Below are 14227 nucleotides of genomic sequence, written 5' to 3' on the forward strand. Positions count from 1 at the left end.
GCCCGTCGGGAGCGTCACACAGACCTGATGCCTGCCTTCCAGGAACGTGTAGGGTAAGGCGGAGGCAGTGACGCGTATTAAAGCGTGCTGGCAGCCCAGGTGTGGAGACCTAGCTGCTGAATCAGACACTGGGCTCTAATCCCCTGTAAATGTGGGCTCTTCTGCCAGCCTCAGCCCTGGTCTTCACGTACTAGCTTCACCTCAGACCAGCAAATTACAGCTGGTTAGACCAGCTTTCTCATGGACTTCCCCTCCGTGTTTGATGTGTTTGGGTGTGTTTTTTTTTTTTTAATTTTTTCGAAAGTCTGGAGGAAGGGGGTTTGGGGTTGGGATGATGCCATCGCTCCTTTCATTCTCTTCACAACTTTTTGAGTCATGTGGGTGGAAGGTTTTGAGAAATGACGCCGCTTTTAAGTTTTGACTCCAGAAAGTCGTGTGGCTCAGCTCTCAGCAGTTCTAGAGGGAGACTGTGGGAGAGGAACCGGGTAACCAGGCTTCCCCAGGGGAAGGGGTCCTTTTCTTCAGAATACCTGATTTCACAGATAAAGAGTTTTAAGGGGGTGGGGGTGGGCGGTCGGGGGTGAAAGAGAAAGCAACAGGCGTTTGGTTCAAAAACCCGGGTGTGTAGAACAGCTCTGTTCTTTTCTCCTCCCTCCGTCCCCCCACTAACAGATGTCTTCCATCACACAGAGATGAACTGGGAAGGCTGGTTACTGGCAGCCAGGCAATTCACAAAATAAAGTTTAACGGTCCATATCCCCTCTGCGAGTCCCCTGTTCTCTCGGTGCATCAGCTCGGCGGGAGGGCCGGGTCTCAGCCTCACCCTGACTCTCTGCTCCTTCTCTCCCCCTTCCAGCGTGCAAACGCAAAGAGCAAGAGCCCAACAAGGACAGGAACAATTCCCAGAAGAAATCCCGCCTGGTGTTCACCGACCTCCAACGCCGAACGCTCTTCGCCATCTTCAAGGAGAACAGGCGCCCGTCCAAAGAGATGCAGATCACCATCTCCCAGCAGCTGGGCCTGGAGCTCACGACCGTCAGCAACTTCTTCATGAACGCCCGGCGCCGCAGCCTGGAGAAGTGGCAGGACGACCTGAGCGCGGGCGGTGCCTCGTCCACCTCCGGCACTTGCACCAAAGCGTGACGGAAGGACTCTCAGCTGGGCACAAGTCGCCTCCCGACGAGGACAACCGATACCCAAAGAAAACGCAGAGGAAAGAGACACCGGATTCTTAGCTGGGGCCCTTCACTGGTGATTTGAAAGCACAATTCTCTTGAAACTTTTCTATTCTAGCTGTAATCATAGGCCAGGTGTTTTTTGTTCATTTGTTTTTAATGGCTATGGAGTCCACGTGCAAGCTGAAAATTAATCTCTTTGAACTGGACATTGTCTTCTGAGCGAGTGTGCTAAGCACCCCAGGAACCCAAATGGGGCCTTCCTAGAGCAAGTCAATTCCAGCCTAGTGTCAGCCAATCAGGATTGCTTAGAATGTCAGCATCCCAGTTTGGGTCCTGTCAGCCTCTTGCAGTCAGCGTTCCCGTGAGTTAATAGTAGGACTCTGGCTTGTATAAGGACTCTTGAGTTTGGGTTCCCAAGATGCTACCGTAAGAGAAGAATCTAGCAACAAGAATGACCTCATTTGCTTTCCAAGTGCTTAGCTTCATCAAACCGTAGTTCACCAATGTTCACAGCCATAACATAAAAAACCATCCGAATGACAATTACTGAGCACAAGTTTTAAATATGGAAGTTTAAAAAAAAAAATTCGAGGACCTGTTTTTTCCCAACTCAGGCATCTTTTTCATTGAATGGTTTAGAAAGCTTTAAGTTGATCCAGTTTACAGTTTTCTTTTCCTTACCTCCTGGAAATCTCACGTGGTCTTGGATCCATCAAAAAATAAAACAAACCAAGTCAGTTCACTTGAGCGCCAAGTATCAAGCACAACGAAGATAAATAGACAAGTGAGGGAGGTTCTGGATTCACTGCGTCTGGATTTTCAAGACACCAATTGGGAAGTCAAGAGGGAATCACTGGGAATATGGCTTCAAGCACATTTTGCAGTTTGCTACACGTTCTGTTTGTACATAATGAAAACGCACACTCAGGAGGCCAATTTAACTCTTAACGGTATACGGAGCAAATGCAGCATTTTTAAAAGATCTAGATTTTTTTAGATCGTAAATGTATCCTCCTTGGTTACCCATCATCACCTGGTTCCTCCTATTGTGCATTATGACCACCACATAATACATTCTCACGCTTTCAGATTTGGGTTATTCCCTTGTCCATCCCATCAATAGGGACGTTTTCAGTGTTTCCTAGCAAGGAAAAAAAAAGACTTCAAACCACCAAACATGTTGCTCATAACCATCATCTAGTCCTGAATCTCTTTCATTATTGAATCGTCCTAGCAGAACAGCTGAATAAATCTGGAGAAAAACACAGCACACCAAAGAAGCAGAATACTGCAAACCAAAGACATTTATTACTTGCCATTTTCTAGCCTGAAAAAAATACTGTGATTACTTTTAGAAGTCAGAAAACCTGTGCAACTCCAAATGGCTTTCAGCGCTCGCATTTGGCTCATCCCTGGGCCGAGGGGACTGGCTACGCCAAGGATGTTAGCCAAGCCACCGAGCGAGTAGCTTTCTGGTTCCTGGCTGTTACCTTCCCACAGCAAGTGGAGGAGGGCCCACAGGACCCCCAGGAGATTGCGACGGTCACCATGTGCATATTTACCAGTGAATGGCCCCAGGTGGGCACCACAGGGGTGTTCAAAGCAAGCCAAACGCTGCAATGATGCTTTACAGACACTTGAGACTGACTTTTTTTATGAGTTACTTAATCGAAACCAAAGAAACTTTTTCTGCACCTACTTCTGCAACAAATAAAACTGTCCCATTGAAATGAATAAAGAAAAACGGACGTCCATGAAAATCCGCCACCAACAAGATGGAAGCACGCCAGAAAGAAAAAAAAAAAAAAAAAAACAGAAAAAACGTCGAGACACACTGTGTTCGAATGGACCTCTTGGGACATTTTTTGGAAGCAGATTTTTAAAAAGGGTTTGAGACAGGAAGAGAAATAAGGAAGAGCCGCCGTGGCTGCTGCTCCACCCGACGACTCACGCGGTAATCTTAAAGGTGAAGATTGTCTTTAATTTGTGCCTATGCAGTTTTTCAAAAGAACACGGAACAGAGCAACAGAAACCTCAACAGCTACAATACCAAAGATGAGGATTTCTCACACCTTTGTTTCAGTTCATTATCCCCTCTTGCCTGGCTTAAATACTAATAGCGCCATTGATCTGTGTGTAAAGGTAATCAATTTCGTTTCTGAGCAACGAGAGGAAAGGGTCATTTATTTTATTTTATTGTTTCCCTATCATTTTGTTTTACGGCTTTCTACCCAACATGGAATCTCTCAGAAGATTCCATGGAACTCCACTTTAAGATGTTGGGGGTACTGAGCAGTTCTCTTTGCTCAGCAGAGCGTAGGGAATCATACTGTCCCTTGAATGTTCTTTGCTTAACCCTCCCGTACTCTTGATTCCTTCTGTGTTCAGAGTCTCATCATCAAGGGAGGGAAGGAGAGCGAGGGTCAGGAGTAGGGGTCTTGGGGACGCATCCTCTCCCGAGCCACAGAACCAAAGAATTTATAGAGGAATTGACAAGCCTCATCTTCATGTGATTGCTATATCCTAACAGGGCTTCATTTGGGGGTGGGGGAAGACATGTAAAAATGATTGTCAGTTTCTACTTTTCTATTAGCTTTTTAAAAAATCAGCTGTAAAGTTGCATTTCTAAAGAAAGAGATATATATAATATATGAATACATATATAGATTCAACTTGACATTGGTGATAACCCAAAGTTATTGCTGTTCAAATTCATGTCTTGTTTTTGTCAAGTGCTTCATCACTTAAGTACTCAGTTCAGAGCTTTGCTCATTTCTCATGCCATCCCAGAGTGTGGATGCTTTAGAGTATTCTGATTTCTGTGAAAATTCCTGGGAAAGGTTGAAAGTCAAGTTGGAGCATTTCAGCGTTTTAACGTGTTGATAAATGGGTCCATGGGACAAATGAGTGTTATTTGTATTTTGAGTCATCTCTGTTCTCTGTCTCAGCCATGATCAGGGTGGTGAGTGATGTCCATCCACCGTGGCCGGGGAGGCAGGTATTCGTCTTCTCTAACTGCTGGGGAAGCTCAGTGGTCTGTTCCCACCAGTTACAGAGATGAGGCCAGCCCAGACCCGTCTTCTCCAGGAGCCCTGTCCCGTCAGGGTGTTCGAGATGCCCCTCAATGAGTAGATCCACCAAAGGGACTTCTTGCAGAAGTCCAGCTCCTGCTGCAGCAGGTTCATCGGGCTTCCTCAGGGTGGTAATGACCAATTTGTTTAGACAAGCCCATGTGCAGCCACGGCTGGCACTGGGGTGAGGCAGCAGTGCTGGGGGGTAGGGGTGTCTCAGACCTGGAGAGCAAACACGAGGCAAGGAGTAGGGAGGATCCCCGATTCTTGCTTGGAAGACCTGTTGTCTGTGGTGCCAGCTCCTTGCCCCTTCCACGTCGGTCTCCCTTTGCAGAGGCGGCAGCCTGGAGCCACGAAAAGAAAGTGACTTTCCGTGGCTTTTATGATTCATCCTACCCGGGGATGTTCCTTGACTTGGCCCTTTGTCGCTTTGTCTCTTGCTCATTCTCCATGTCTCCTTTGTCAAATGACCAAGAAAAGAGCATGTGTCAGCAGGGGGGTGCTCCTATTGGGTTGATAAAAGCGAATTTCAGCTTGGGCATTCCTTAATGAAACTTTGTGACTCATGGCCAATGGAAATGCTTGTTCTTCCCGAGACTGGGCTGAGGAGCGAAGCCTGCTTGGTTTGGTTAGTGATTCTTTGGCATGCCAGGCTAAGCATTTGGGTCTCTGGTGTCCTCTGAAGATGTCTACACTGAAAGAGGCTGCCTCGTGGCCTGAGATTTCAACCCTGGTCCAACCAAGTGTAGACACATACACCCTCAGTGTTCCTGGGGACCAGAGGGAGATGTCATAATGTAAAAAAAAGGCAAGAACTTCCCTCCAGGGTTTTGATAAATGTCTCATAGCAAATAATGCCATACCAGAGAGAAGTGCTTGCTTCTGAAAAATTATTTACGTACATATATAAATACATGTGTGTATCTATATATTTGTGTATTGAAAAGTTAAGTCCTACAGAATTTCAATTTGTTAAAAATGTGAAAGAAAAAAAAAAAACCCTGCAAACTGAATTATAATGGAATTTGACCCACTGTGTCTTTCCTCAAGCATTTAAAAACTTATTTCAGGTTAACAATTTTAGAAAAAAAAAAAAACACTCTTTGGACTTAGTTATAGTTTAGCATCCATTTCCTCAATCCAAGAAAAATTCCAGGCATTAGCAATGAAAAGGGCAGGGCAGAGTGAAGGGACAATTCCAAACCAAATTCAGATTCTTGAGACAATGGAAATCCTAAAGCCATTGGCTGGAAAATTCTTTATTTCTTTAGGGAAATAGGCTTGCCTCCGTTTTTGCTTTCAATTTGATTTTTGTCCCTAGGATGTAGTTCTTTCATTCCAGGAAACTTTTATTTTAAAAAGAGCCAATATATTTCTTTAAAAAAAAGAAAAGAGCAACAACAATAAAAACTCATCCACAATATTTAAAGGCCTTTCCAAAATGTAAAATAGCATATAGGTTGTAACACTTAACAGTACAGGTGGGAATAAGGCAGGTAGCCTGACTCTTGAGAGAAATCACCTCTGCAGGATCTCTTTTCCTGAGGGCTCCTGTGGGCTCTGGAAATTCAAGCTCATTTTTATTTCTAGCTAAAATAAAAGCAAAATTAGGAGTAAATCTGATACACACATGCACATTTTTGTTAAGTCAGACGATGTATTTCAGAGCCAAACATAAATGCCTTTTAGATTATCAACCATTTTTCTTTATGCTGGGTGTCCACCTATTCATGCTGATATACTGAAGTTGAACAGCTTTGTGAAAAATATGACTACCATCTGGGTGCAGGGGGACGCTTTCCCACTTTTGAAAACGCTGATAGAATTATAGAAGTGTCCGTTGACTACTGTTCCTGAAGCATCGTGACAGTATACCTTTGTGGTGAACTCTGATTTTCAGGAGGTTGTAGAGTAGGAATAGGAATTTCTTAAAAATAGAAAAAGAGCAGGCTGGGTTCCAGTCTTATTGAAGAATAATGGGAGTATATTAGAAAGTAGAGAAAAAGATGATCCATGTGGTCAAGTAAGGTTGACCCCAAAGCCCAAACCCAAGTAACTGTCACGATTCCTAACAAATCAGAGCTGATTTTTTGTTACTGCTGCCATGCCTTGCGGTTCACACTAGTCAGCCTAACCAGGAAGAGCGAGTGAAAGACGGTAGACAGAAAAGGGATATAGTTGGTTTGCCTATCGTTCTGATGTTTACTTGTAAGACTGGAGAGCCTTTATACATTTAGCGAAGACCAAGTTGCCTCTAAAGCAACAGCAGATTCTAGTTTTCAAATAAGGCCACAAAATCCTTACTAAAAGAAGCAAGTGTACCGGAATTCACTGTATAAATCTTATCTAGTTAATGACGTTGGCTTTAAATATGGCAGTCCCAATGCCTCTTTTCTACCTATGATTTTTTTCTTTCCAAGGGCCAAGGGGAGGGAGGGTTGGTTTATTTGTTTAAGAAAGTCTCAGAATTGGTTATAAAATTTTTTAAATGTACTAAAATGACATAGAGCCTCCCTTAAGTAGGCCCTGAACTTACAGCTGAGGCTGATGGGCTGTTCCGTGAACCCCACGGGGACCAGAAGTCTTCCTTGTTCTCAGATACCAAAAAGGCTCTGACAGCCGGAAGCAAGTAAAAGCTGGAGCCTAAGCTTTCCTTACCGGTGTTGAGTTTGGTTGCCTGGAATGAACCAGTTCATTCCCTTTTAATGGAGGAAAAACACACATGGCTACAGATCTGTTCATTCCACGGAAGTCTTCCACTCTGCTCCAACCTTAGCAGAGATATTTCCCACTGCATAAACCTTGGTAGATACATTTGCCTAATCCTTGTACCGTCTTCAGCTTGAGTGTATACAGATTTAGATGCCTCTTTCACCATGTATTCTCTTAGGCATCTTATAGCAACACCCATCGCCTGTGAGTGTCCAGACTGCACAGACACTTCCATACATCCATACATACTGTCCCCGTTATAATAAATACATGTTCAATGGTCGTTTCACATGTATGTGGTACTTCTACAGTGTACACTATTTTTATTACTTATTGTAACATTGAAAACCAAAGTGCAGGGGGGAAAAAACATCCCAGCATCTTCATTCCCTACACTTGGAATTCCGCTCATTCAGTCACATCCAAGGTAAACTCAGCTTTCAAGAAACCTTGCATTTTATTTACACGTCTGTGTAAGAATGACACACGTGCTTGATGACTTCAGTTGAATAGCTTTATTCTGGATCTTTCATTACCTAAAGCTAAATCCAAAGACCTGAAAAGAGAACACACACCCCAAAAAAAAGGAAAAAGAAGGAAAAAGTAGCAAAGTATAAACTAATAAAGAAAAAAGTGGGCTCTGGTTTCCAGGGTTGAGAAAATGGTGATGTGGTCTTGGGGGGGCTGTGTCAGCTAGAGGGAGGGACATGGTGATTTTTTTTTTCATGCTTGTCACATTTAAATGGTCTTTTTGATCGTGAGAAAGTGCAGAGGTTATAATTTTCTGCTTTATTTTCATTTAGACTGTGGAAAGAGGCTATATGTTTTGTCCATTGAAAAATGAAGATGAAAGAAACCTTTTTTTTTTCCCTGTTATCTCTTTGGGTTATAACCCAACAAGCTAAGTACCATTAATGTAATTAATTTATTTAAATTAATTTTTAGCACACTGAATGTATAGAATTTTTGATAATTTCTTAATCTTTCCTTACTCTGATTTTACTCTTTGTGCTTATTTATCAGAACCTAGACCAATGGTGCATCAGAGATGCGCGATCCCTTTTAGAATCCCCTTGAAGGTTTGCTTTATAAAGCAGAGAAATTCTGTTACAGACAGGGAAGAAATACAGGTTACAAAAAAAAAAAAAATTTGAGGTATTTTTCTTTCTTGAATTAACTTTGAAAATAATTTAAGTAACAGTGATTAAATTATTTAAGTTCGCAGCCCCACCTGGTACCAAGCGAACTTCACCTTTTAATTATTGGGGCCCTCAGAGCCTTCATATTGTAACTTATTTATTTAACTTATTCAGCATCTGCAAAAGGTGCACGATATAGTTTATATTTTTTATTTAAAACAACAGAAAGCACTGCAGTTTGTTTGCTGTCAGACGGACAACAGAGCAAAGTTTGTGGACAAGCAATGACTATTCAACCCGAAACTGTGCATTCAGAAAACGCATGCTGAGACCCTGCTTCACCAGCCTGGATTTCAGGGCTTCTGTACAGAAACTGGAAAAAAAAAAAAAATCAGAACAGCAAAAAGAAACCCTTACACTAGCTGCTTCCAAGAATGAACTCTGTGTGTGTGTAAAACAACAAACAAAAAAGGATTAAAAAAAAAAGCAGAAAAAAGAAAAAAAAAAAAGGAAAAACTTTCTATTTCTAGTGAGAACCAAAGAAGGCTACCTCACTGACTTTTTCCATTTGTAATTTTAATCGTGTTGATGACACCAAAGATACCAAAGATTTCTTTCTCTGTGCGGTCTGCATTTCGCTTGTGCTCTTTTATAATTTTAACTCTTCTCTCTGACGTATGGCATGTATGGCCACAGCTCAGATACCCCAAAGAAATAGTTAATCTATGCGACAGTGGCTGCTGATCGGGAAAGGGATGTTTTCTGTGTTTTTCTTCGTGTGTTCGCTGTCCCCTCCACGTGTTCAGGATGCACGTTCAGATGTTGCCGTCACTGGATTCCTGAAATTCCGAATTGATGAAGAAGCCTGGTTGAAAGTGGCCTTCGGTCCCAGCCACGACCTCTGTTCCCTGCTTTGGAGCTGTCACGGTTGAGATTTCCAGTGATAGGAATCCTGATCCTTGAACGGTAGAGCTGGAAGGGACCTTGAGAAGTTTTTAGTCCAGCCCCTGGAGGCCCAGAGGACTGAAATAGTTAGCCAAGGCAAGTAACTGACCCAGAGGCAAAGCCCAGTCAAGCCTTCTGGGCCACTACTGTATTCATGCCTCGTGCGCCTCTGCCTGAGATGAGCCACACATTGGCAAGAGAAGGAGGGCTTGGAGCTTGTCATGAACATTTTTACCTGGTAGAAATAGGCACAGGTATTTTGGTATCTGTCTAGCTAGAATCTCAACATAAATCACGTGAGATCAGTTGCTTGTAAAGCTGGTTAGCCTTGATTTATTAGAGCTCACAGAGGGGTTTTTGCCCTGGAAGTACACACTGTTCCATTGAGATCACTGTTGAACCTCCCGGTTCCAGAGTGTTGTAGAGATAAGCTTCTGATTCAGTGAGAAGAGAAAGTTCATTCTTGGTCTGTTGAGTTGAATTGTTACGCATATTTTTAGGTCAGTATTTGTCAGAGAAGGGAAATTCGATCACCATTTACACGTGGGACATTTAAGCTGTTCAGCTTTTCCCTTTTCCTCTTGACACAATACATCGTTTCAAGGGTACCTCTGTACTTATGAGAGACGTTTAAGCCTTGTATCATCAGATGCTGAAACGTTACTCATTAGGAACAAAAGATGACCACAAAATTTCAGAGGAGTCGATATGCCAGTCTAGGAAACATGCTTAAAGTTACTTCTCTTTTCCCTTCTTACTCATGAAGTGAATTGGTCTTAAGTTTCTTTTGAGTCAATTAACTGATTAATTCACCACTCAGATTCAGTCACCAGAGTGATTTGTACATGAGCAAGGTGAAATCTTTCTCAACTGTTGACCAAATGAATTTCAGACATTTGTGAAGATCAGCCTCCAGTCTGGATGGTTGTTTATTGGATACTAGTATTTTGCTTTTCAACTAACATAGTTCTCTTTCAGCTTTTTAAATGACCACTTACCCAAAGAAGCTAAGGAGGGAAAAGACAAGTCAACTCCTCCAATCCATGCATCAATGTGAGTATAGCTAGTAGAGGAAATTAGAAGCTACACTGACGGACTTGAAGGAACACTCAGTTATCCCTTCCTGTAGTTTCCAAGTAGCATATTGACCCATGTGAATCTTCTTTCCGGTCCACACAGGCTCCAAGTGCCATCTGGCCCCCCCCCCATATCAGGCAAAGGTGTAAGGCCTGACTTTCAGATAGCAAATTGCTTTGGTTTTCTTCCCAAATTCCTGTTGGAAGTAGCATTCTCCGAATACCTGGGAGACAGGTGTTCTCCCAGACCAAGATGATCTGGTGGTTGAGCAGCGAAGTGCTCTGTAAGCCAGCACCGCCTTCCCCAGCCTTCCCACCCCCAAGCCCCTGGAACAGGGAGAGCAGGGAGACGGATGGCAGCCTGAACACAGAAAACAGCCCCAGTTGGCAGACCCCTCCTCAGCAGTTCCCCCCTCAGCCTCATGCTTCATTTGCAAAGTGTGATGTAACCACGGGACGAGTGCCTTGCTTGAACCAAAGCAACGATTTAGCCAGTCTGGACTTCTCTGTGCTTTTTTTTAATCCTTCCTGTGAATACCTCAGCTTCCACTGGGCCTCCATACAGTAAATTGGTGGGCTTATTGTACTGTGGTGCTTTGCAATGCAACCCTGCAAACAACGAGATTTGTACTAATACCAAAGGTTCTTTCTCTGTCTCTCCTCTGCCTCCCCTGTTCTTCTCCCCTTTCTAGTTCTTCACGGTTCCAAAGCTTTAATATGAACCTGGGCATGTTGGCAATGCAGACCGCGCAATTCCTTACCGAATTTTCTCAGATATACCTCATAGATAATAGTGTTTAGAGTAATGTTATTATAGCGTATGTAATAAATTATTCACTGTTTCTTTTGGTAACTGTGATTTAAAAAAAGAAAAAAGAAAAAAAAAGCTTTATACGTTTTAGGTTGTGCTTTTGTAATAGATGAAAAGGTGAGCTTTAAAAAAAAATGTATGTCCCCCCCCCCCCCGCTTTGAATTTTATTTATTCTGGATTGGGGAAAGTTGCCGAATGAGCCCAAAGTTTACAGTTTCATATTTTGCTGAAGAAACAATCTGTGTTCATTTGCTCTGTTGAAAAAAAAATTTATTATTTTCTACATTTGTGCTACTTGGTCTGAACAATTAATTGTTCTGTGTTAACAGTGTAGTATTATAATTAGCAACTGCCAATCAGTGCTATAATTTTATGCATGAGGCTAAAAATTTAGCAGTGTGATGCATTGTGGTCTTAAATAGCAACGTTTTTCATTTTGAACTAGATCTTCCCCTTTGGTTCAATGGACTTTATTTATGCATGGGCGCCAAATTGTTTGTTAGCGGTTGTGGAACGGTTGTGTATACATTAAACTGTGAAAATGTACACAGTTCAGCCTCAGACAGTGGTAATATTGGTTTTATTGGGAGCTGTCTCACCTCGAAAATACCTTGACCTCTGTTGGGATTTCAAACCGAGTCAGACTAAATCGAGTTCACATGCGATGAGAAGGGTCATTCCAAGTTTGAGTTCGCCAGCTCATATTCCCCAGTCAGATTCTCATAACCCAGCTATCTCACGCCATGCGAAAGGGGCTTGGAAACAAGCACTGAAAAACAGCTCTGCCTCTTAAGTTCCCACAAGAGAGTCCTTCTGACTTTCTGTTCCTGACCTCAGACACACCTGGCCACCTGTATGGAGGTGCAGATCGACCCAGGACTCGCCTCTCCTGGGTCTTTGCTTGGGGGCTGGCCACTTTGTGCTTGACTTCCTGGAAGAATACTGGAGTATGCTGTCAGGTCAGTTCAGATGGCGTCAGTATCATTCATTGTTCTCTGGGTTCTCTGTCCCTTTTCCTGGACAACTCCACCAGCTGTTCCAGTTTTTGGGGGGCAAAGATGGATGGCATTCCTCAAAGCTTCACCTGTGCACCCATATCGTGGATTTTCCTCCCTAGAGTGAGAGATGAGTCTAGCTTACTCTTTTCTGCCCAACAATGTTGCATCTATCCTAAAGCGGGTATAAGAAGTTTTGAAACCTAGTTTAGTAAAACCTTTGTTTAAACTCCCTAATTATCTGAGGACCCTATATATCTCAAAAAGTATTTTTCACATACAGTGGATCGGGCAAACTCATTCTTTCTTATTTTGGGTCCTGAGGCCCATTCTCAAGTTTCATACCTATTCCCCCAATCAACATGCTTGACATAAAACCAAATCAGTTGCCAAGCACACTTTTATTTTGCATAGGAGTGCAGCTTAGGAAACAGCAGTGGGAAGGGCGCAGCCTGCTCTGCAAAATGTTGGAAATCACCCACTGTAGCACATTCATATGACTGTGCATGAGAATATACTGAAAATGCGCTTTCATTAGTAATGCCAAGAAACATTTTATTTGGCCTTATAAAGTAGATCATGATAATGAAAGCTTTGTAATAGAGAGTCTTGATTTCTTCCCTTATTAATCTGCCAAAGACAGGAATGGATACAAGAATTTTAAGTCGATTTTTGTTAAGACCGTTTATGATTGCAATCGTGTTTAATCTTCCACAAAGCTTTCTATGTTCTTCCGCCATAAAATCAAATGGATGTTTCAGTCAAGTTCTCCTCACCCTCACAAACCCACCCACGAATCCTCTCGAAGCAGGTGGTGTAGAATCTACGACGTTCAAATGTGTTTTCAATCCAAAGTAAACAGGAGTGTCTGAGACATGAGTGTGCCCAACAGTTTTTATTACGAGAGACGCATGGGTCTGGCTTATTAACTAGGATTTGCCAAGAATACTTGTCTTATGAAACTCGAGGTATATTTTGTTATGCCATTTTATGTCCTTTTTTTTAAAAAAAAAAAAAAAACAAAAACTTTGTGGAAAGTGATATGTTGAATCAAGTGTAAGCTGAGTTTTCCAGACAACTGAAGTAGCTACATCGTGAATGTTATTTTGTTATTAAAGGGTTTTTACTCAATGCTTTGTGCTGGTTGGGTGTCCTTTTCCTTGGAGACACAGAACTATGGAAGTGCCTCACCTGGGCCTGGGTTTCCCTCCTGCTCTCTTGGGGACACATGGGCCTGGCCTGGGAAAGGAAGGTCATGGGCTGGAAGGTAGAGTTTGGCTCTAGGGCACGTGAACGTGAGGGTGTTCGTTGCTCAGTCGTGTCCGCCTCTTTGCAACCCTATGGACTGCAGCCCGCCAGGCTCCTCTGTCCATCGAATTCTCCAGGCCAGCATACTGGAGTGGGTTGCCATTTCCTCAAGATCTGCATAACTATCAGCTTTGAAGAGAGATGGATCCAAACTTTCTCACCTCACTCTCTGGACCCCAACACTTCTCTGAGATCCCTTGGCCTTAAGCACATGCCAGCATGAAGGCAGACCCCGGTTCTTACAGGAAAGGCCAGGAGGACAAAGTAGCCATCCTGAATCCTCGGTCGCCCACCGGGTGCTCACCTGTCCTCAGGCGGGCCTCCGCCAGCCAGGGCTATTGGTGGCCCATCTGGTCGCCTTGTCCTGCGCCATCACCGTGCTGCAGGGGGTCCAGATCCCACACTGCAGCGGGGCTCATTTAAGTCAGAGCCCCCCATGTCACCCTTCCTCTGCACCCTGGTTTAGTGAGTCCATCTGTAGCTTTTACAAACAATTATTTGGAGAACAAAGAAAGGTATGAATGGGTTTTCCTGTTGTTTTGTTTCCATTTTATATTTTGGCTATCCCCAGTTCTTTGATCTGGAAGATAGACAAGGGGAAAGGAGATGCCGACGCCTCTCTGCTTGGCCCCTCTCTCGGGGGACCATGCGTGTTGCCCGTGTTACTGGTTTTTCTTAGAGGACAGGCTGAACCACAGCTATGGAGCCAACCAAGAACATGGTCCATCAATGCCTACTTTAATCTCTGTTTGAAAGTCCTCTTCAAAAGTCTATACGATGTGGGGGCTTCCCCCATCTCCCTTGCATGCGTGCGTGTATGCATGCTAAGTCACTTCAATTGTGTCCAACTCTGTGTGACCCTGCGGACTACAGCCCGCCAGGCTTCCTTGTCCATGGGATTCTCCAGGCAAGGATACTGGAGTGGGTTGCCATGACCTCCTCCAGGGGCTCTTCCCAACCCAGGGGTCAAACCCACATCTCTTAAGTCTCC

The 14227-nt window shown here is 43.5% G+C and overlaps 1 protein-coding gene across 2 annotated transcripts in view; it reads left to right on the forward strand.

The window, feature by feature from the left end:
* The window catches only part of ONECUT2 (one cut homeobox 2), a 59129-nt gene extending 46070 nt beyond the window's left edge, over positions 1-13059 (forward strand). Inside the window, exons 2-3 of one of the 2 annotated variants that reach the window (XR_001917187.1) lie at positions 857-3144; positions 8326-13059. Coding sequence is in view for 1 of the 2 variants with exons in the window: in XM_005697281.3 (XP_005697338.3) it covers positions 857-1143 (287 nt within the window). In the remaining variant the exon portion in view is untranslated. Of the gene's footprint in view, positions 1-856 lie in introns of both variants that reach the window. The other variant, XM_005697281.3, reaches the window with a different exon arrangement.

Source organism: Capra hircus, chromosome 24 (assembly GCF_001704415.2).
Source record: "Capra hircus breed San Clemente chromosome 24, ASM170441v1, whole genome shotgun sequence".
NCBI lineage: Eukaryota > Metazoa > Chordata > Mammalia > Artiodactyla > Bovidae > Capra > Capra hircus.